At 48.8% G+C, this 23,467-nt stretch overlaps 4 protein-coding genes across 5 annotated transcripts in view; 1 reads left to right on the plus strand and 3 right to left on the minus strand.

Annotated features, from left to right (window-relative positions):
- Window positions 1-738: 738 nt before the first annotated feature.
- Window positions 739-6,090, minus strand: LOC120907487 (TELO2-interacting protein 1 homolog). Its single transcript, XM_040319075.1, has 4 exons — window positions 5,791-6,090; window positions 4,886-5,722; window positions 3,085-4,803; window positions 739-2,995 (listed from the first exon to the last, which is right to left on the minus strand). The coding sequence occupies exons 1-4, from the start codon at window positions 5,976-5,978 to the stop codon at window positions 2,701-2,703; spliced, it is 3,039 nt and encodes a 1,012-aa protein (XP_040175009.1). The 5' UTR covers window positions 5,979-6,090; the 3' UTR covers window positions 739-2,700.
- Window positions 6,091-6,640: 550 nt separating this feature from the next.
- Window positions 6,641-8,018, minus strand: LOC120907519 (serine palmitoyltransferase small subunit A-like). 2 transcript variants are annotated; one of them, XM_040319079.1, is made up of 3 exons: window positions 7,852-8,018; window positions 7,312-7,793; window positions 6,641-7,164 (listed from the first exon to the last, which is right to left on the minus strand). In XM_040319079.1, the coding sequence occupies exons 2-3, from the start codon at window positions 7,409-7,411 to the stop codon at window positions 7,004-7,006; spliced, it is 261 nt and encodes an 86-aa protein (XP_040175013.1). In that variant the 5' UTR covers window positions 7,412-7,793; window positions 7,852-8,018; the 3' UTR covers window positions 6,641-7,003. The 2 variants fall into 2 exon arrangements, with proteins under 2 accessions (XP_040175013.1, XP_040175011.1); XM_040319077.1 differs by having other exon boundaries at window positions 7,312-8,018.
- A 1,021-nt stretch (window positions 8,019-9,039) lies between these two features.
- Window positions 9,040-10,713, plus strand: LOC120907503. The gene is made up of 2 exons (XM_040319076.1): window positions 9,040-9,399; window positions 9,469-10,713. The coding sequence occupies exons 1-2, from the start codon at window positions 9,103-9,105 to the stop codon at window positions 10,669-10,671; spliced, it is 1,500 nt and encodes a 499-aa protein (XP_040175010.1). The 5' UTR covers window positions 9,040-9,102; the 3' UTR covers window positions 10,672-10,713.
- LOC120907470 (protein serrate) overlaps window positions 10,679-23,467 on the minus strand; it is a 102,805-nt gene continuing 90,016 nt past the window's right edge. Inside the window, exons 14-18 of the mRNA XM_040319074.1 lie at window positions 14,844-15,002; window positions 14,300-14,761; window positions 13,835-14,226; window positions 13,534-13,743; window positions 10,679-13,449 (exon numbers count right to left, since the gene is read on the minus strand). Coding sequence (XP_040175008.1) covers window positions 12,589-13,449; window positions 13,534-13,743; window positions 13,835-14,226; window positions 14,300-14,761; window positions 14,844-15,002 — 2,084 coding nt within the window. The 3' untranslated portion in view covers window positions 10,679-12,588. The remainder of the gene's footprint in view (window positions 13,450-13,533; window positions 13,744-13,834; window positions 14,227-14,299; window positions 14,762-14,843; window positions 15,003-23,467) is intronic.

Raw genomic sequence — 23,467 nt, forward strand, 5'->3', positions numbered from 1 at the left:
CGCGCTGCCCCGATGCGAAGTGTCCTCTGCTCTTCGCGCAGCAGCCGAACGATCCACCCCGACCGATCGCTCTCAGGCGCTCACGGCTCGTCAACTGCAGTAAGAGCGGCTTACTGCAGAGAGAGCACGCGAGCAGCTGGCTGCATTCTTTCATCTAACAATATCATACAATATCGTATTTAGCGAAATTTTTAATCTAAAAAATAGAAAGGTATTTTGCTTTTTCATCATATTTCACTAGTTTTGACTGATTCATCTCATGAAGTGGTTGTCAAAAGGGGATACTGTACAGGTTTCTTAAATTTATTAACTACTATTCATTCAGATAGTAAGCCTTAGCAAAGTGGAAATAGTTAGGATTGAAATTGATCACATACGGAATTTTAGGACCCAGCGCATTCATCGAATAGACCAGCATGCGGCGAGTGTCTTCCGTTCCCTTACGCGTATGACTTAGGAACGCATAAGCCGCGTAATTTGGGAACACTAGGAGAATAGATGCTAAAAACCTGCTTAAGCGAATCCGTTCCTTGCTAGGACTGAGTGGACTTAACGTATTCCCAATTTCCGAACTTTTCCCATCACTACAATGCTGGGCTGCTGAATGTTCTGCTGCTGCTGCTGCTGAATATGCCGAATCACATTGATAAAAAAGAAAAAAGGCGGGTAGATTCGAAATCTGCATTGTTCGTTTACGGGAATTTTAATTTGATCGTAAAGTACCAACTAGTTCCGAAATCATTGCCATGAGACCGTCAATTTTATTCTCGATGATGGTCGAATTTGATTGCTTCCCTTCCTGGTTGTTGGAGGTAAGATAGTTTTGGTGAAATTGATCCATTTCTTGCAAAAGTATTTCAAGTCGGGCTTCAACCATGTCCGTTCGAAGATTTGGTTTTTGTGCGTGTAGTTTTTTAGCAGGTTTTACAGTTCCGTTGGTGCGGTCAGAAAATTGAACCGTTCTTTTAGATGATTCTGCTTTCGGCAAGCACTCTTGTTCGGCACATAAATCATCCTCATCGATGTAATCCTTCATTATGATCGAGGTGTAAGTGGGTCTGTGACCCGGTTGCTCCGTCCCTCGCAATACGTTGAGCCTTTCGATCAGATGCTGCCTCCGGGTCGATGGTTGCTTACTGCGTTCAGAAATTTTCATCTTGCCCAGCATATGATTTGTCTCTTGGCGTAGGAACGAAAGATCATCAATGGTCTGTTTGGAAATTTGTAAAAACCGCTCCTTTTCGGGGCTTTTCCATATGTCGAGAAAGGCTTCGATTTCAGATTTCCACGACTTATCCAACTCATCGGAGACGATGTTAAGCAGGGGAACTTCATGCATATCACTTGATTCGGCAAACGACGGCATAGATTCTTCGTTCAGAAGCGAATTGTTAAGCGCGATATCCGAGAGCAGTTTTTGGCACTCTTTCAAGTGGGTCTTCAAACTGTTCAAACTTTGCGTGTTCGGTGTTTGAAGAACTTCTTCCAGCGAATGGTTTACCTCTTCGAATACGGTGTTAAGTGAAGCGGATACATCGTTTAAAAAGTGACCAGAACCACGCATCTCTGACTCATGCAAGAGTCCCAGCGACGAACCCTCCTCCTCCGGGGTAGGCATATGTTGCCACATTTGTTCTATTTCCTTCAATCGGTTTGTGGTATCTTTAATGCTTTTCGATGTTAACGAGCTTCGATTTAAAATGTTTGAATCGAAGGAAGATGCCGACACATGTACTATTTCTTCCGCCAGTTTCTGTAAATCCTCCGCACAATTGATCGTATGCCGGATAATATTGGGCAGCTCCTGCAGTAGACCAGCGTTCGGATGTGATTTTCTAGCCGACTGCTTGGCAGTCTTATAGCGCGCAACACGCTGCTTTAGGGCAGTGAGCGCGTCCGTACCTCTCATGCACTGTTTGACGAGATTTTCTATGGATGGGGACTTTGGGAATTTTTCCGACGCATCGAGCAGTGTGTTGTGCAGGATGATTTGATCCTGCAAGCGTTTTAGCAAATAGTCCGTATCGATGCCGTTGTACGATGTTTCGAAGCTGTTGCAAATCATTTGACTGTCGCGTAGAATGCCATCGGAAAGGTTAGATGAATTGTGCCGACCGCTATCATCGATGCTGACGCGAAAGCTGCCCAAATCCATTCCCTCTGGTTGCAATATTCCCAACGACGGATCTGAACGTTCCTGCAACGAAGGTACTCTCGATTCATCCATAATGGAAAAGTTAAGCTGTCTGTGTGCTGTTTGAGGTGGCTTTGGGATACGCGAATGGTCACCGACTTTCGCGGACCAAGGTTCACTAGAATGGTCCAGTTTTCGCGTAACTTGCCTTTCTAAAACGGTGCGCAGTAGCTTTGTTTTCTCGTAGAAAGGAGTAAGCTGTTTTCGACTAAATCCAGGCGGAGGGATTTTCGATGCATTGGTCGGTTGGGTGTTTGCCATTCTTTCAACGTGCTGATCAACAAACCTGGAAGTGTGTGTGTTTTCCACTGCAAATTTAACTTCAAAATTTCTCTGTTCCGAATACTCGTAGTCGAACGATTCAATCTTCTTGTCTCCCGCTTCTTGACTGTAGGACATATTTTGTTCTGTTCAGGTTCAGAAGGTTCTATCCACGGCTGCTTGTGTGCCATGTCAGTAAAAACTCATGCGCTACTAAGATCAATGTAAGCTACCTACAGTCCGCTTTATTGCAGCACAGTTGTACAGCCACATTTTAAAAAGACTGCAAGCGAATTGATCGATCGCATGCGCTGCAAACATTCGGCGGCCTGCTTCTTCAATTCCCGTCGTTCACTCTTCACCCAGTACAGGCGAATAATCTCCAGCGTTTGGTCGAGCTGCTTTTCGCTAAAGTTGAGGTTCCGCACCAAACCGTCGATCGAGGTAAGGAATTTACATTGCAGTTTGTATACCTGGTGCGCGCCGGGGTCAGCATTCCAGTGTTCCCGCATGAATTGGTACAGCTTTGGAAGCACATCGCTGTCGGTTGATAGAGGAGAAACAGAAATAGGGGAAACCGGTTTTTAGTTTGTTTCAAGTCTCGCCGACATGTTCCTAAACATACTTACTCCAGTGAACGTTTGCGTATGAAATCTTTGGACAATTGTGCCATGGTGAGCAGTAGCTCGAATGCATTCCTTACCACGGCCGGATTCCGGTCAGAGAACCGCTCCGTAAAGTTGAACCAAATGTTGTGTACCAACGGTAGGAGCTGATTTTCGTACCGCTGCAGCACATATATTCCCTCATTAAGGGTAGACAGCGCCACAATCCGTTCAGCATCTTCCGATGATGCGAGGTGTTTGAAATTAACGGTCAGAATGCGCAACACTATTTTTATATGCGAAGGAACGTGTTCTTCTTTCTCCTCCGTTTCTGTTTCGTCTTGATGTTCGGTCGCTTGCTCGTCCATATTGGTTGCATTGGGTTGCTCGTCCTGATCATCCGGATTGTATTCCGGATCATCCTCTGAATCATTTGCAATTTCTCGCCGCAGAAAAGCTTGCAAGCGTTTGATCTGTTCGGAAAGATTAGTTGCCGCCTTTTCATTAGTAGCTTCAGCTTCGTTTTCCGTTTCGTGCGCATACCGCAGCCGAATCGAGTGAATAAATATTTGCAACACTCGAAGACACACGATCGAGTTTCGCTCGCCGTACTGCGAGTAGCTGTCGAGAATGTTCATAATGATAGGTGTAACCGTGGTTTCTAGCACGTTCGAGGAATCGTACGGTACAAAACGTAGCACAGCTTCCAGCATGTTCATGCCGTCCCGGAAGTGTTCCTTGCGCCTAAGACATCGAGTGATTTGCTGCGAAATGTAATCGAGATTGTGATGGAGCAGCTGCTCAATGCTCGACATTCCCTGCGACCTGGCCACAGTGTCCAGTGCTAGCTCCGTTGATTCGTTAATGCACTTCAGCGTACTGCTGCAGCATTGCAGGAGAATGCGCAACGCGTCGTACAGATACCAACGAAACTGTTCCTTCATAAAGCGTGCTAGTTTGGCAATGGTACGAACCACGAGACAGATGTGTAGCGCATTGTACTTTTGATCGGAAATGTTGTCATTTTCTTCCAACTCCAGAAACCAGTGGTGTGGTTGCAGCACTTCCGCGAGTAGCGTTTTGAACGGCTCCAGCAGTCGGGAAGGGTTGGATTCGTCGTTTGTGTTGTCCGGAATCAGCTCGCTCAAAATGAACAGATATCCATTGCTGTTTATCCTTGAGGCGTAGAAATTCTCCAAAATGTACATGAGAACGGTATTGACCGCTTGATCGTGCTGCCGCAGTTTGTGGATGAGCTCGAGGAAAGCTTGTTTCGCACGCGGGGCAGAAACGTTCTTCAGCACGATCCAACGGGATTCGTTTTTCTCCTTTTGCATATGAAATCCTTCTTCATACTCAAAGCGATAGGACACGTATTCTCGACGGACGAGCTCGGCAACACTATCAAGCTCGGCTGCAGCCAGCAGTACCATAATGAACTGTTCGAGAATGTTTTGCGATGAAAAAATGCTGGCCAGTTGCGGCTCGGAGAAGAAGCCTAAAAATCCTGTTATCAACCGAAAGCTGGCAATTTGTTCGCGCTCCTCTCCCCTGTAGATGACGCGGGGCAGCTGGTTGAGGGCGTCGAAAAACAGATCATCAATTCGATTTCCGGCGAAGGACATCGTAAAATAGGGAACCGAATTCTGACACCTTTCGCACAGATCGCGGACACGTGCAGATTCGTCGTTACACATGGCAATCACGGTTTGTAGATAGTGCACGGTACAGCTAGGCATGTTGCTGAAAAGATAATCCAAACATCCAGACATTCAAACATAGTGGCGGGAGTGGCATAGAATGGGGATAGAGTCGATCTACTTACTAGGTGCAATTCCGGAGCAGTTCACAGTTCATTTTGGCAAATTCCAGGCGAATAAGCTCCTCCTCATGTCCACGGAGATGGAGAATGAGCTGCAGTATTTGTTCCACCTTCTTTTCAGCCTGCAGCAGCCAGTCGCGAGTACGCGACGTTTCGTTGAAGTATTTAACTTTATCGTTTTCCTTCAATCCTAATCCCAGTATGTTTGCACTCCTCTCCGTTCCAGCTAAACTTTCCGTCAGTTGGCGGAATTGTTCAATGCCGTACTCATCGTGGAGCGTTTCCTTCGCATAATCTTCGAAAATAAGGCTAAGCGTACGTCCGAGGGCCTTTATCGCTATGCGGTACACAGCGGTACCCTGCTTTTCATCACCGTTGATGATGGACACGTAAGTGGCGAGAAGTTTGGGGAGCGTGATGAACAGCAATTCAGCAACCTGGCAGCGAAGCACCGTGTCGTTGAAGTCGAAGTCGTCATGCACTTGCAACAGCGAGACAATTGAATCCACTGCCTGGAAGCGGAGCTTACGTGCGCGCTCCGTTTCTACTATGCGGACGCACACAAAGATGGCTTGCGAAAGCAGGGTTAGATTCTCTTTCACGTACACTTCCTCCACCAGCTCCGACTGGATTCGGCGAGACACGAGCGACAACACTTTCAGCACGGCCAGTTTGTACTCTTCGGATAAATCGGGACGTACAGTTCCCGTGTCCCGGTCGTACAACAGCTTCATGGCAGCCAGTAGCGTCGTTCGCAGGGCCACTGCTTTGGAAAGCCGGCCCTTCAGCAGAATGGTGATAATGCATTCCAATAGGTGAGTTTTTAGCTCGTTTTTGTTCCTGAAAGAACCACATAAGGAAGCTAAATCGAGGCGCACGGTGCACGAGGTAGCAGCACGTTAACTTACTGCCCTGGTACGGCATCGACCAGTATGAGCAATTGCTGTAGAAATATGTTTTGTAATACTTGCACACTGCTATTGTCCACCGTCTTAAACTGTTCGTTCAATTGTAGTATATTTGCTTGAGTAGGGTTCTTAATAACTGCATTAAAAAGCGGCTTAATTTTGATAAAAATTTCCGAAAAGTTCTCCATGATATTGGTTTGTTTATGAGCGCTGAGCGAACTGGCGGCACGATTTGACAGAACGGTGTTGACATAACAAACGTTACCTTTCTTATACAGCGTCGCTTATCCCGATACGCAACACGCTTGTTACCTTGGTCACCTGGCAGTCAGTTACCACCTTATGAAACGCGACTTCTGCTCCTCGGACTGCAACCGCTCCACATCCGACGCCGTACCGCACAACAACTATTTGTGGCTGGTTTACTGCAAAGTAACATCGACTGTCCTTCCCTACTCCAGCAGTTAAACCTTTACGTGCCTGCTGTTCAGCTTCGCTCTCGTCCGTTACTTGCCCTGAACCGTAGTCGAACTGGATATGGATCTAGAGACCCCCTCAACTCCATGATTAGGGTGTTTAACGAAGTTCGTCATTTGTTTGATTTTGGAACCTCAGTGCAATCCTTTAAAAACAGCCTTAGAAGCGAATTATTAAGATGATCTTACTACTTATTTTAAACTAATATTAGACTTAAGAACATTCACACGGATCCATTGTTATCCATTGAACGAGTAATAAACAATTAAACAATTAAACAATTATTTTGGTGCTGAAAATCCGATCGAAGCTGCGAACCAAAATGTATGCAATTAAGCGTAGATCAGAGATAAATGCAAAAAAAAACGCGAGATGGATTAATTGTAATTCGTTTATTTTTTTCAAATGTAGGTTTTTTTAAAGCTATTTTCTTACTCATAATTTACTTGCGATTCGTCCTAGACCGTTGATAGAAGATTTTGCATCACTATTACTAACTAACGCTCAAAAGCAATCGAAAGTAAGGGCATTCAAACCAAAATTAACACAGCTTCTGACTACAATTGTATCGAATTTGTTTGTAACATTAGAGTTAAGCTTGTCTAGTTAGCGGTGCTCCGATTGTTTGTGCTCTGCACATTGGCAAGGTTCGTCGGTGCGTTCAATGTTCCCTCCATTGGCCCTTGATTTGCGGTATCACAAAGGGTCCTCCGATGGCATCACATCCCCTCTATCGTCAGTGTATGTTGAACTCCATCGATCGCTGATGGTCCATGTCGAGATCGGACAGGGCGGAATGGGCAGGAAGGAATGCGTTAACCAATTTCCGCGTGTATCCCGGCAGGAACGTGTAGCTCGAGAAGATCAGCAGCCCTAAAATGGCAAATATGAACGCATCTACGGAAGAGTTGGTGGTTGAGGAAAATTCAGTGTGAAATTCAGTTATATTAGAGAGGGATTTTTAGATTGTTGAAATATAAAACGCTTTTCACCGAAGCCTTCACACAAATGCCACCGCCGGATTCTTCACTAAGAAAAGGATACTGACAAAGCGCTTTTCCCAAGGATCCAGCATGTATATGCAGGTGTTGAGTTCGTACAGCAGATAAACGGAGGAAATGGATTTCCATATTTTACGAAACATTGTTGCTGCAGTGCTTCACCGTGCACGATTTCACTCAGCGTCAACACTTTGGTTGAATATCTGAACGTAAACTGCCGTGAATCACGATCGCCACGATTAGGCTTTCCGCTGGGCTGTACTGAGTAATATTATTTCGTAATCAGCCGAGGGACTACTCCCTTATCAATACCAAGCGTACACCAATTGGCCGTATATGTTGTCGGTTGCCTCTTTTTCGCAGGTGTCTTTAGTTTTCGGGGGTGACTTTCCGATATCCAATGTATTGAGATTGCGTAGCTATTGATAACAGCCTTACTCAGCGCTAACTTTTGCCCGCATTCAATGAGGCTAGCATTTTTATTGGGAAACTTGTCGGGGGAACACACTGCGTACGCTCTCTTATCTAAACAAAGGGAATTGTTCAATTGGGGACATTTTTGTCCAACAACATTTTTACTCACGCACAAAATCACAAAAAATAGTAAATGTTTGATTTGATTCACAAGAAAGCCTGCAAAAGCGTGGAATAATTTCGCACGATACAGCACAGGAATGTATTGCAAAGATTTTATTTATTTTCCTTTCCTCCGCGCTGATACCGATCAAAACAACACCTTCGGCAACAACAACAACAAGAACAACAGCAGCAAGCGCATTTTTGACAGCTGATTTTGGCCCTAGCGCTCGTGGATCCAATCCGTGGGCGTGTTTCACGCACATGTTTGAAAATGCAGTTGGTGCGTAGATTTTTGGTACAAAAATACAAAAATTCACGTCATGATTGAACATGTAAAAAATGTAATTTTCTGCAAGTTATTATTTGAACCAATTTTTTTCCTGTTACAAAACACTTGTCCCGTGTACACCATGTTTGTTTTGGCTTTGAAACTTTTTAATGACCTAAAACAGTGCTCTCCAACCTTTTTAGGACCATCGACCACTTGGTATAAAAATACATTTGCCGCGGTCCACATATATTGAGGGCATACATTTAGTAGACCTAATTCAACACTGTTTGATCAAAAATATGTTTTGATTTTATTCTAGATATGCCTGTTGGAAATTTAATCTTGATTGTGGGGGAAATATGCACGATGTGTTTGATAATAAAAATTGGTTTTTAAAAAATCAATTCCTTCGTGGGCCACGCCTATGAATTTCACGAACCACAAGTGGTCCTCGGACCACAGGTTGGAGACCACTGACCGAAAACACTGATTCCACAAAGCACTACCTATGAAGACCCTTAAAAAAGTATATAAACTTTATAAAATCTTTTTAAAAAGGATACTGACTAGACATTTTTCCCACGGTTCGAGGAAATATGTCATGCTGTAAATTTGCCACTGTAGATAAAAAGCGTCCCATCGTTTCTGCAATCTTTCCTTCCAGCCAACGACCGTGCTGCTCTCCATCTTAGACTGGGTTCGAATTCGTTAGTCCGCGGTCCTGTTTAGCCGTAACAATTGCACTGTACAACTGATTCGGTCACGCTTTCTAGTGCAAAATGTACCCCAACGAAGAAGCCGGTCCCGGCGTTTGGATACGATATCTTATCGGTCGTAAAGCCGTAAATTAAACAATCTTCCCATGCGTGCACGCGGATTACCGGAGGCTTGCGTTCGCTACCGTTTTATCGAGTAGCCATGATATTTATAGATATTAAGTCTAGAGAGATATTTTGTGCATAAAACAGCAAAAAGAAGAAAAAAATGACGTCAAAATTAGAAGTGAACGTTGAAGAGGATATTTCTCGAAAAATTCAAGTCTGTCCATACCGCGTCAGCTCTCAGTCCTCCGTGGTAGATGATGCGGAAGAGTTTGCAGCATTAGAAGATCCCGACCGTAGGCTAGAAAGCGTAGAAACAGGTGACGAAAAGTCACCGACCATCTCAGAATGGTATCGTTTGCAATTAAACACTTTTGGGGCGACGTCTTTTCGGCGTGTCGAAAAACTGCTGGATGCTGTGGAACAAACTCCGTCGGAAAGTGTGGAATTTGATTTCAACGTAGGTTTGATAGCACGTTAAAGTCTCTACTCCTAAGATTATCTGCAGATCAACTGTTCTGGTTTGCAGCGTTGCGGTTACACTAACCTACACGTACAAATCGTACTGGATGGTTTACTCCAAGCACGTCCAGAATGTCTAACACGACTCGATTTAAGTCGCAATCGGTTGCTGAACGTGTCGCTGGCCCGATGCCTGGGAAATGTGCTGATGGAACTGCAAAGCATCGTCCATCTGTCGCTTTCCTTCAACACGCTAGACGACGATTGTATCGAGGTGTTGGGCGATGCGTTATCAAATTCGGGCGTTCGTCTGCTGGAAGCAGCTCACTGCCAAATCACCGACCGGGGAGGTTCACTGCTGTTCAGCGCACTGCTCTACAGCGACTGTGTGCAAATGCTGGATGTTAGCTGGAACCATCTGGACACGGCCAGCGGCCAGGCGATCGGGCGATTTCTTTCCACCCAAAAGACGCTGAAAGAGCTGCTACTGGCCGGTAATCACCTGTATCAGGAGCTACAATGTACCGTGCCCCTTCTGCTGGGTATGATCGGGAATGAAACGCTGGAACTGCTTGATCTTAGCTGGAACGGGTTAAGAGGGGAAGAGTTGGGTCGAGCTCTTTCAAAAGCTGTACAACAGTCGAAGCTGAAGTGCCTCAAACTGGAATGCAACATGCTGTCGGAGGTGGAGTTGTCGTTCGTAGTGAAGCTGGCGAAGAAGAGTGAAACGCTCGTGGAGCTTTGGCTCGGTAGCAATGTGTTCGAGGGCACCGTGCTGGTCGAGCTGGTTCGTACCTTCATGCGCCATCCTACGCTGTTGGTACTTTCGCTGGGTCCGTTTCAGTTCATCCCCCAAACGGTGGCCAAACTGTGCCGAATTTGCAAGCGCAAGTATCCCGCCAAACAGATCATCTACCAGGCTGTGTTGAGAGCGAAACCGGCCCGCCCGGTGGACGTGCAAGAGATGCTCCTGGAACGGAGCCGTTTCTTGGCGCAGAAGCCGAAGAAGGCAAAGCTGAAGCGTGATCTGGGGCATCTGATGCTTCAGTTTGGTGATGCCGAAACCACGCTGCTAACGCGCGAAGAGTTTGTGCTCGCGTTGAAACGGTTTCGGCTGAAGCTCGATCGTGCGCTGCTCGAGGCGCTGATGGATGCGTTTGAAGCTCCGAAAAAGTTGGTAGACACGGGTGCAATGGCGTTGAAGTACCTCACCAAACATCCGACGGAGCGGCCGATTGTAAAGTCCGCCAAACGGAAGGGCCAGAAATAAAGACGAATACGGAGTTAGGTTTGAATTTTCAATTTCATAATATGTTTATTGCTTCCTGTTTTCTGCACATCCTTGTGTGCCCTCTTGCTTCTCACGTTACCTCGGATTGCCTGATTCTTCTTCCTAGTGCTGATCGTTTGTTTGTTTGTTTGTTTTGCTACTTGTTTGTGATGCCGTTTGCATGAGAGGATGAACGATAATGAAACGATGAACAGATGAAATGTAATAACGAGTCTGCTAGCCCCCCTTCCGGAAAGCGGGTGCTGAGACGTCTTAAGCTTTAAGTACTATGTACTACCGATCGTATGACGCTGGGCGGGCCACGTACGCATTCGTGACCGTTTGTTTGTCGTTAAAATGGAATGTGTTGTGTTATTGTGTGATGTCTCTACTTTCTTTTCTAAACGTTTTACCTTCCTTCCTTCCTATCGGGATTGGCCGTTTGATTGTTCCTTAAACCATACCGCACTGTGTGTACTTTTTTTTAAAATTGACGGCATTTTGACGAGATTCCTTCGTTGTTTTATGGTCGTTTCGCTCACAAATCTTTGTTGTCTTTTTTACAATATTTACACAATCTGCACACAATCGTTCGTTTGATTCACCATTTTTTTCTATTCCTCTGCAATTTTGCCCTACGCTACGCATTTAAATAATGTTGAGTACATTTTGTCATAGTTTTGAGTTAATGTTTTCGAGTTTTGCAATAATGTACATGTTGCTGCTTCTTCTTCTTCTTCTGCTGCTGCTGCTGCTACTGCTGCTGCTGGAATGCGCTTTCAACTGCCCTTAATGCTTAAACCTACTCTGCTTGCTACTTAATTGTACACTCACAAACAACACTAAACAAGGAACTATTTATTCCGCTAAAACCTAGCCCTAACTAGTATGCCAGCGCTCCCATGTACAATTTCCCGAGCCCATCTTCGGGGGTTTCGCGATAAAAAAAGATCAAACAAACAAAAACGGCAAAATGGCAGGCAGAAGATAGTTGGCCGTTAGTGACCGTTGGGGGATGTCACCGACCAACCGCTTGCCGACTGATCGCGTTGAATCGCTACCGCGTGAGCCTAGATTTGTGTTTTGTGGGCAAAGGTTAGAAAATGGGGCTGGCCCTTTTTCGCACGTACCTACTCTCTAGATGGCCCTAAATGCTATCCCTAAAGGCGAACAAATACAAAAAAAAAACAACTCTCTATCCCTCGCTGGATTCCCTTATTTAATATCACATTACAATTTAACTCTTCTGTCCAAGCAAAGGATGTGCCACTTCGTTGGACACTGCTACACAGGAGGGGCAGGAGTGTTTTCCCCACTCGTACGGCTTGTAGGAAATAATGCTTGAGCTAGAAGGCATACGGTGTAGTATATACGCGTGTGGAATCGATCGCGTGAGAATCTGAAACCGTGTGTTTCGGAAGAAGAGAATTCGTTCAACAGCTTGCTCAATCGTCCTTTCTTTTACATTTGATGGCTAACAAGCCACCACTAGCGTCTAACTAGCTCGGAATTGTGCGTACGAGCTCGTGCAGTGCAATGCGGTTGATGACGTGTACTTGCACAGCAACAAAAATGGGCGTTTTTGCTCTCCTGCCTAAGGGATGTCCGAACGTAAGAATATCGCCGAATATCGAAATGTTCCGCGGTTGCCCTCCTTTCGATTGCGGCTCTACTTCGTGTAATGGGGGATAGAGCTATGTACAACAAAGCACTAGATAGACGAGACAGACAGTTAACAAACGAGCGAAGCGCATTGGCGAATAATAAATTAGTTACTCATGTATAAAAATAAGCTAATAAAATAATGAACTGTCGATCTTCTGGTGCTCCCCTTGTCATCCAGTGTGCTCTCCAGCGATACTATTTAGGCTAAGGATTGCTTGTAGCAGCGTGATGGACACGGGCCATCAGCCACACCTACACGTGCACCGTCAGGACGTCCGATTCGGGCGCCAGCGTACTGCCGGCGGCCGGGGCGTCCGGCACGGGGTGTGCCGCCACTGTCCCACTGGTCGCACCGACGGACTGCGTCCCGCTGGCGGCCACGCCGCTCACGTTCGCCGCCGCCGACGATGCGGTGTGATCGTTGATCGATCGCTTGCCAAAGTCTTTGTGCTGGCTGTCGATCGCGCCGACAATGTTTTTCGTCATGATGTCGGCGTTCTGCGTTTTGTGCAGCAGTATGTGCGAGTTGCGGTTGGCTGCCTTCTGCTTGTCCGGATCCTTCTCGAACTCGGCGCCGTCCGGCGTGCAGGGCGGGTAGAGCTGCTGCGATCGGTGATGCACCGAGCTGGGGCCGGCGATCTGGTTAATCTCCGGCGCCGGGTTTAAGCTCAGCTCCATCGCGCCGCGCAGCGAACTCGAGCTCGCCTTGAGCGGGTTCGCGTAGCGGCGAAAGTTTTCCTCGTTCTGCAGATTGTTGGACTTTTCCTCGTCCATGCCGCGGGACAGGTCGAGATGGGGCGACAGGTTCGTGCCGGAGCCGCTGTGCGAGTGCACCTTCTGGCGCCAGAGCAGCGCTACGACGGCACCGAGACAGAGGGCCACGATCGCGATGCCAAAGCCGACCGCGATCAGGTAGTTGGAGCCGGTGCTGCCCTCGTTCACCAGGGCCGTTTCAACCTTCACCTCCAGTATCGAGGTGAGCGGGGCGGCCTCGACCAGATCCGTCTGGAAGGAATCGTTCTGGACGCCCTGCTGGCGGGAGAGTATTTCCGCCAGCAGGCGTACTGCCTCCGTTAGGCTCGAGGCACCACCGACGGGATCGGTAGGGGTTGACTGTGGATGGGAGAGAGAGAGAGGAAAGAAAAGAAAAATTGTTATTACGCGCTGTCCGGCAAGAAAACGGTTCAGCACACTCACCAGTGTCACTTCAATCGTGTCGTTGGTTCCAGCTTTGAGATCACACAGTACGACTATGAAGACGGACACGTCAAAGGACGGATTTTTGATCAGCTTTTCGCCGAGTTGCAGCCGGAGCAGATGGCACAGTCCGTCCACCGAGGTGCCCCGGACGAGTCGGTTCAACTCGAGCAGTATCGAAATGCGGGCACAGGCCGTCCCAAGCGTAGCCTGAAAGAATGGAAGGAGAAAAAGGCACACGTTAGCTGCCACTCTGTTGCGTGTCTAGCTTTGCTTGCTCCACTTTCGAGCCGCCCCTTACCTGATTTGGCCAGCAGTCGGTCGGGGCCGGTATCTTCGGAGGCGCCACCCGTCTGGATGGCTCAAACGTCCGGCAATCACCCCGCGGTTGGCACGGTGGCGTTAGGCAGGATTCTTGCGATGTCGGCACACACACCTGGTGGCTTTCGCAACCCGATCCGACCCCGCTGGACTGGTTCCGGTTGAGACAGTTGTTCAACCCGCACCAAAGGTTCGAGCAGCGCGGTTTTCCGTTCACGCAGATGCACGAATTGCAGTTCGTTTCATCGGATGGCGCTTGTGACGCAGCAGCACCATCGCCCTTCGGTTTGCTGAGCGAATCACTGCTGACCAGTGGATCGTACGGCGAGTTGGTGGTCGTGTTTGAGCACACGGACGAAGGATCGGAGAGCACTGTAAGCAAGGAAAAGAGTCGTACGTTAGTGAGCGTTTGGTACAACACAAATTTGCAAGCGAGATGACTTACGAATCTCACACCGCACACCACGCCGCCCGACCGGACAGATGCAGGTGAACCCTCCGATGCCGTCCTTGCACGTTGCCCCACCCAGGCACGGCTGTGGCGAACATTCGTTCACGTTAATGCGGCAGTCCGGGCCGGAAAACCCCTTCGCACAGAGACACCGGAACCAGCCCGGTCCGGACTCGCAGGTCCCCCCATTGTGGCACGGTTGGCCCTGGCACTGGTCGAGCGGTTCGCTGCAGAACGGACCGCCCCAGCCGAGCGTGCAGCGACAGTGCGGAGCTCCCCCGAACTGGGACGGTATGCAGGAGCCCCCGTTGAGGCACTGGCCGGGCAGACACTGGATCGCCCGCTCCGTGCACGTCTTCCCCGTCCAGCCCGGCTGACACTCGCACGAATAGTCTCCCTCGCCGTCGATGCAAATGCCATTGTTGGCGCACGGGTTCGAGGTGCACTCGTTGACATCTGGAAGTAAAGAATGGCCAAACAAAACACGCACAATGAAATGCGTTCCAAACGTAGTCGAGGGCTGGCCTGAGACACTTACTATGCTGACAGAATGGCCCGGTAAATCCGCTTTGGCAGACACAGCTCGTCCCCATCGGGCCGGACTCACATTTGCCGCGGCCGCTGCACGGAATCGGTACCACGATTGGGCCGCCGGAGATCGCCGTATCGTTGCTGGTTGGCATCGTGCAGCCAGCTTCTGCAAGAGGAAGATACGGAGAAGAAGAAGAAAATACAATTAAAAATTACATCAATGTTGAACTGTTTACTACCTTACACCTAGAGCCTGTAATTCTTTGCAATTCCGAAAGAACCATTTACGCTTTAACGTCTTCATTAACGATGGTGTCGGTTGTTATGTTGCGAGGATCAATATTTCATATACGTTGTTGATACGCTTCAGGGGAGAAGTGGTTCGCTCAAGAGTGGCACACGAAAAGAATGGCGAAGCAATCAAACGCGGACAAACAGAGGGGCAAAGGGAACAGGATGGATAATAAATAGCGAAAATGGCGAAATAAACCCACAGCGTCACCTCATCGTTGCAACAGTGTGTATAAAACAAACAAAACACACAAAAACAGGCATGCAATTGCAAGCGATCAAATGCTGGGAGTCATTTTAATTGCTTAATCAGTGTGTTTGTTGCACTTAGTCCCGCTTCTGTTGCCTCGCTTCTTTTGATGCTCCGTTCCGTTGTTCTAGAACCGATCTTTATCTGTTTATCTGCTGCTGTTGGTTGTGAGTTTTTTTGGTTTATTGCTTAAAAAACGACAACATTACATTCTAAACAAAAAAAGAAAAACACATTATGTGCAGTACGACGATGCTGCACCTCAATCCGGAGGCTAATGCACAGGAACCATTGCTAGCCATCGGTCGCGGTTTCCTATCAGCACTTGGTGTGGGTAAGCTTTTCGTAGGGGGGGGGAGGAGGAGGAGGAGGGAAGCTCGCTGACAGATTGAGGCTCGTTTGTGGGCTGTGTTTGTTTCTGTTTTGTTGGGCCGTTTTCATCCCGTGTTTTCCCATCGCCGCAGCACATTAACATTCTTCCTCTGCGAAGCCGCCGGGAGCCGCCGGGAGTGATGCTGTTTGCACGACCATTTTTCTTTCTTGCTGCGCGGGCATCTCCGAGTGACACCACTCTCCCCCGAGGGCAGAATGAACGCGGCCTCATTTGGTTACATTGTCTTTCCTCGGCCTACCAAACAATCGCCCGCCAAACATCGTTAAATGGAAGGAAAAAAGAAGGTGCTTGATTTTTCAATTCACATTAATAAATAGGTGAGTTTGTTGGTGCGGTTGTTATGCTTTTGGAGGGTTTTCGGGTTTGGATTAACACTCCCAACAGAGAATCAGTAGCAGTAGCCCCGACGTCGATCAAATGTAGGCAGGAAAACTTTGTATCATATCGTATCTAGCATCAATTACGATTTCGACACTTTTTTTTAAACGGAACCTAATTTTGTCCGTTTGCATTAAGTTGGGAAAGAGGTTAAACATCATTGGAAAATATGAGCAATCAAGTATAAGAAACAGTATGTTAAAAAGAGAAAGGCAGCCAAGACAAGAATATAATTGCCTGGAAGCAACAAAATAAAGTGATGAGTAGCAACAATGTTCAAACAATTTTGGGACATTTGGCTGCGACGACCAGGCTATGTTAACGGACAGAACCATTTGAGAACCTCCCCGTCCCTTGGAGGCAGTGGGAGCAGTGGGCACTGTGCAATAAGCTATGACAAATATTGGCCGTAATCATTAATTTATCTTCATCTACACCGCACGGGACCCATGCGTAGAGTATTTCGTACGGGGACAGGCACGGGCTCCTGCAGGAAATCCCCTTTAACACATCAAAGCCCGTGAACAGAGCGCCCACCATAGCACACCTAATTCGTTGTCATTACTGCGCGTGGTGGTTTAAACTGGCCCAGTGCAACGTTGGTAGAATTCGGTTGTGCTCCTTTCGATTGTGTACGATCAGTCGATCATTTGAGACACCAGTGCCTGGGTGGGGTGGGTTGTTCGTTGGGGTACGCTTTTTGAAGGCATAAATAAGTTGTAAACAATTTATCAAAAAATAAGAAAGAAAACGGCTTGCAGGCAGTGTAGTTACTCTTTCTTGTTTATTTGTGCTAGCGTTTACCATCCTCTCCGTCTTGTTCGTGTTTGTGGGTGTGTGTATGTGTGTGGGGAACAAAAAATGGTGTTTTTGTTCGGCGTTCTTGTTTCCATATTCTGTTCCTTCGCACCCTTTGGCCAGCATCCTTTTTAACTCTCGCCCATGAAGATGAAGAGCCTCTCTCTGCCTCGCTAGCTCATTGTGTGTGCCTCCGGTGTGTCTTAAGCGAAGCATCCGAGGAAGTAGAAAAGTTCCATTAATTATACAAATATCGTCCGGGAACCGGGTCTCCATCCCCAGCGCCGTGTGAGGAGCTTCAGACGAGCTTGTGTATCCTCACGAGCGACAGACAGACAGGCCAAGTCAGTGAGTGAGTTAAAAGATAAAGCGAAATAAGCGCTCCAAAGCAATACGCCGAGCAGCCGGAGCGCTCTGGTGGTGGAACCATTATGGTTCATCGGCCACACGAAGCATAATTTGACCAAGGGGAAGTAGGGAAGGAAACCAACAAAAAAGAACGAACGTAATGCGATAGGCTGCGAGCGTGCAAGAGTGGAAGGAAAGCTCAATCATATTGTCATTATTTTACAAAGCTTTCGAGCAACGAGGAGAAGCAACGGGAGCGAAGGATGGAGAAATCTGTATGAAACGTACTGTTGGGAATCGAAGACTTGGAGGTAGAACCAGGGGGGCAAGGGTGGTTCTAAATTTGGAACAGCATTGTATTAATTACCGAGGCATTTAGGAACCTAATTATTCATCGCATCTGAGGCGAGAGCGATCGAGCGATCATTAGTCATGCGGCTGCGGCTGCGACTCCAACCTGCGGCGACTCCTTCCGTATACCATTTGTTAGGCTAGTTAGCGGAATCGATCGCCCACGGCTTCATCTATGTGTGTGTGTATGGCTATGATTTTTCTATGGAATTTTTCTCCTTATGCTCAATATATTGGGGATAAAGTAAGCAGTGTTGGTGCTGGATGGATGTATATTGGCGCTTGCACGTTGGGTGCAATAGACTTTAGGATTTGTGGTATACAAATAAAATGGATTCAATGGAGGAAAAAATGAAACGCCAAATCAACATTTTGCTGACACTTAACTCCCATTTTATGCCGCGCCGGGACATTTTCCCACCCATCACTATCAACACTCGCCGATCGGCGTTGCAGAGATTGAAAATAAAATCCAACGCGATGCGCCAGGATCAAAAGAAGAATTAGTCCAATAAAACTATTCCTTCTAAGGGGTAATCCCATCCAATTTAGCATCCATTTGGAGCAGCAAGAAAGCAGACAGCATCGTGCCACTGCCCGTTTTCCCCTTATTTGCCATCTAATTACACACCGGCGGGAAAGAAGACACCACCATCGTGCCGGGGGAGGGGGGGGGGGTGCGGGAAAATTTGCCTATTCATCGGTCGCTAACAAGGATCCATTCCATTCCGCGGTCCTTTCGGGCGGCAAACGCCCAGCAGCGAATGGACAGCGCAAAAATAAGGCACGGTTTGATATCAAACGATCTCGCAGCCTTCACCGAGCGGCAACATATTTGCACGAGCTTACACACCCCTTCCCCGTTTACGCCCAGTCCGCCCCAGCCGGCCATCAAGGGATCAATGTTCTGCAAATCAAAACGTTCTCATTTAACTGACAATCACACGGCTGGGTCCCGGCTGTCGAGCGAGAACACTGCCCGGCCAGGTCGGGTTCGATCTTCCGGAGCAGCTCGGGAGGAAGTTAATTATGTGTACGGCACCCGCGCTGGGGCAACATAGGCTGTATGGGTTTGGCGGGATGCGTTTGCACCACCGCCCCACCAATGCATTCCGATAGTGGAAGCTGAGGGAGCGAAGAAAAAGGTTGATTTCCTTCGATCTCACGCCTTACATGCCGCTGCACGCTGCTGACATACTGTAAGACTCGCGGTGGTTATGGCTGATGTTTGCAATGCGTCTGCCGACACGTCGCCGTTGCAATTTCGTTCCGGTAACGAGGCGCGGTGCTGCTTAAAACCGTGCCATTCTCCGCCCCGCTTTTCATTTCATCTCATTACCGTGCAAAACACGGGATTCGCGCAGGGAGAAGGAGAGTGGAGCTGTAGAAAAGATTTACCAGCAAATTTATTTATTATTTCAATGCAATTTATATAAATTTCATATTTACATCCCATTTGCAAGAAAGGGGAGGCACACGGGAGCGTCTAGGTACGGCCAGTAATGAGGTGCGGCAGCGCACATAATTGAAGCATTGAAGCATCCGCTTGTTGGATCCGATGTTTCCGCCACCGCTGGAATGGATCCCACACACACACACACACTCATACAGAACCCGTGGCCCGGCCCGCGCGGGACCCGTGAGTCATCTTTGCGCAAGTTTGCGCAAATCGGATCGTTTATTAACTGCCGCGCAAGTGTCATCGTGGGACGCTTCTGCTACCGTACGGGCGGGCGGGTGGGCGACCGGGCGGGTGTGCGCGCGCATGCCACGATTTTCGCGTTCACGTGATGCGGCGGCGCGGTTCTTGTTTGCGAATGTGAATTCGAGCGGGCGAGCTTTTCTGTGCGATGCGCGCGTCAATTACTGGGTGAGAACATAAGTAGTGATTAATAGATGTGCCGGGGGAAGGGAAGTACTGCAAAAAAAAAACAACCGAGAAGAGCTTCCCGGAAGAAGGAAAGCCATTCGGAGGAGTGCAAGAATTAGGAAGCAGAAAACTAAAACACGTCCAAATGTGTCTCCTCGGATTGGCGGGTGTGACTAATAATGCTGCCGGTTGCCGATGGCAAACAGTCGCGAGCCTGCGCGACTGTGGGCTGCACATTCGTGGGCAGATAATTGGGAAGCAAATCAATTCCCACGTTTGAGACGCGTTAGAAGTAAAACAAAATTAGAAAAAGAAGGTTGTGAAATGGCAGCGAGTGAAAACATAAATTAACCAAACAAACGCATTTGCGCTCGGTAACAAAATTCTCCATTTCTTCGGCCGCGCGATCCAATTAACCTTGCGCGAGGGTGCAGTTGGGCAATTAGTGTGGGGTAGAGAACGGTCCGAGAAAATAGTCCAAGGCGTCAAATCCAGCGGCAGGGCCGATCGACGCCCGGTTCCACTTCCGGGCAAGCGTACAATGTCTACCATCCGTGCACAACCCGTGAAAGTGGAGAAAAGGTGTGGAACCAACACTCGTAACCCAATCATATGGTCCGTCCCGTCCGTCCATATTTCCTTCTAAGGTTTGGCTGACCTATCTCTCTCGCCACCCACACCCCCTCCCGGGCTCGCCTCATTCATTGCCTATCGAGTGTCAATCAAAATTCTTTCACTCCACTAAAAATCGACAATTTACGCGGTGTGTACCCGTGGTGAGACGGGCTTGCGGATGGTTCCACTCGACCGGATTAGCCAAGGGTTTGGGAGCACTGGCGTGCACTGGACGCTGCTTTTGTTGCGGTGTCAGGAGTCGGGAAGCCTCTGGCGGACTGGCTTTCCCAAATAAATAATTCAACATTTTCCATCCAAGGAGTCAATTATTCTTCCCGCGTGTCTTAGCATTTAACTGCGCGCGCACAGCAAACGAAACGAAACCGCGGCTTGGGGGAAGCTCTTGAGTGGAATCTTGCGCGATCGCGCGCTTTCTTTCAGCGCTGCGAGCGGTGGCCACACGCCGTAACGCACACAAGAGGGTGTGTGTGTGCGGCTTTTGGAGCTAGACGACACGCCAACTCGTGTGGAAACAAAGGCTGCCCCAAAGTCGGTGATCAAGTCGATCATGCTAGGGGCTCGTAGGTTCGGTCGGTTCAATTTTTGGCTAGATTTTTTCCCATCGCCAACGCGCTAACGAACCCCTCCCGTTTTGGGAAGGGCGGGTGTCCGAGGGTTGGAGATTGTCTCAAAGTTTGCAGTGTCCGTGCGCGGATCTACTGTGACGATCGATCGACCGCGGATCGTCCGCAAATTGGCAGTTTTGACATACAGCTTAATGTTATACAATCGCCCATCGGTGCGAGACTGAACCGATGATGTGATTCTAGCGCGAACGTGGGGGGGAACAAGGTGTGCGTGTGTGTGTGAATGGAAGGTATGCGGCAGGGCACGGCCAAAGACAAAAGCGAATCATTATTTTAAGCCCCGCTCTGGTGTGCGCGGGCTTACGAATGCTTTGCGAGGGAAGTGCGATAAATGGCGATTCTAGCAGAGGACGGCGATCATGTCTCTGTGGCGGACGGCGCGCGCTGAGACGGTGGAAGTTTCTGGGTGGAGCTGGCGCGATTCGATCGCACCAGATCAACGAGACGGCAAAACGGCAAACATCCAGCCGTTCAAACGCGGATCGGTGAAAGGCACCGGTATGGTGCAGCGATCATGTATGATCGGGCCGCGAACGGACCCCGGCTTCGATCCGCTTATGAGCGATGTAGAACGATATGGAGCTGGACAGATGAACAAACTGTTAACAAACTTGTTAATTTAAATCGAGTGATCGGGGAGAAAGGGAGTCGTGGCCCCCGCGGACATGATTTTTCCATCGCTTTCACGGCACGGCACAAGGGCAAGGTGCACTTCGGGCAGATGCACTGTGGGGAGGGAGTAGTGGAGGACGGAGGTCGCTCGCGGGTGTTTGTCTCCCGAGCGGCCCCTCAGCCGATGATGTATATCTGGATCAACAAGGGCTACATGAACGCGCAATTTGTTAGCGTTCGAAGGGGGAGCGTTAAGGAGGCAATCGTTCGCATTCGTACCGATGATTGCCGCACGATCAACAATGACAATCATATCTGGAAATGAACATGTTAACGGACATTTCTCTCTCTCTGGCTCGCTCTGGACGCAGTGCACGATCACGATGGGTTGGCATTTGGGAACGTCTGCGGGAAACGGTGGTTTCACCACCTTCAATCTAACCCGTCCCGTGGTGTGGTGTACCCATAGACACTAGAGGGCAGAAAATGAGCGATCGCGCCAATTCTACGCGGCACAACAGGACATGCGGGGTGTAATAAATATGTTCCAACCCGAAGCAGGTTGTGGACCGATACCCTCGACTCCCGCTGTGATCGGCCAGCTGCACCAGAACCGTGTCCATCGTGACGCGTCACTCTGAATCGGGGAGCGGTTCGTCGTTTCACGCTTCCCGATCGTTTTCCCGATCGATTATGCGAACGCTGCGCACACATGGGTGGGAAAACGAATGGGAGCCAACCCGCGGGATAATTAACTGCCTCGGTGTCGTGTAGCCCCGTCGCGGAAACAAGCGGAAGGGAGCTCCAGGAGCCACCGACAAGACAAACGATCCGATGATCTGTCAGGACGATGGACGGACAGCACGAGTAGCTCGATATCGCACTTTGCCCGACATTCTACTCGGGCTGTCTAGTCCTTTAGGGTAAGTGGCGTGGAAGGTTTTTTTCTCGCTGGCTGAAAGAAAGAGCGTGTTCGGCGCGGTGCACCAACACATGATACTAATTTATAGCCCTCCGATCTGTGGCACAGGAAACGCTTTTTCCGTTCGCGAAATTCCCAGCGGCCAGGGTCGGCGCGCAGCGAATAAATTGCATTTGACAGATTTTCCCATCGGCATCTTGTGCGTGAGATGCAGCAAAAAAATAAAGAAGAAGACGAAGAAGAGCTTTAACATGAAGCAAACATGATCGACCGAGGGGAAACGAGCAAATAAAACACCGTTTGGTGGATGATAAACAGCGAACGTTCGATTTCACCCGAGAAAGTGAGATCTCGCACGGCGCAGACGCGTCTTCTGGCAGCCGAACAGCGAACAGCTCAACGGCTCATCGAAGGCAGCACATCTTCAGAGCCACTTGTCGCATTCCTTGCGACGACTCCAGTGTCCTTCCACAGAGGAGAGAGGTAGGCAGGGGGGGTCCCCCTGTGGAACGACGAGCGAGGATGCGATTGCCACCGAAACGCCAGAATCGGCACAGATCCCACCGGGGCGATATCGCTGGCCAGAGTTTGTCCGTCGTTGTCGGCAGTTGATGGTGGGCAATAAAATACACCAAATACGGCACTGGCTGTAAATTATCCAAATGCTCCTTCTCCTCCTCCTGCTACCTGCTCCTCCAAGCGGTCCGAGGAGGTTTAAAAGTGGGTGGTTGTGTTGCAGCGCAGGACAGAGGGAAGAGCTTCTTTTCGATAGTTCGCCACAGCGCAAAGGAAGCAAGCACCGGTTCGCACAGTGAAGAGCGATGTGCTGATGCTCGCTGATAGTGTGGTGATAGTGTGTGGAAAATAAACACATTCGCTTCGACGCGTCGCGACCGCAAGGGGGAAGCAAAATGGCACCGGCAGAGCGTGTGGCGTGACGGTCCGTGCAAGCGCGTTGAAATATTATAATGAATTATTGTATTATTATTATAATTATGTGTTAGGTGGACGTAGCGTTGTGCTGTTTAGCGGCAACAGCGAGCCCGCCCCTGTCCCCTGTCGTCCAACCTGAGCCAGGCGCTTCTTCCGTTATCGCTCCGATACATCTCGATGCTGCTGCTGCTTCTGCTCTCTCTCGCTCTTGGTCAGCGCCAA

Source organism: Anopheles arabiensis, chromosome 2 (genome assembly GCF_016920715.1).
Source record: "Anopheles arabiensis isolate DONGOLA chromosome 2, AaraD3, whole genome shotgun sequence".
NCBI lineage: Eukaryota > Metazoa > Arthropoda > Insecta > Diptera > Culicidae > Anopheles > Anopheles arabiensis.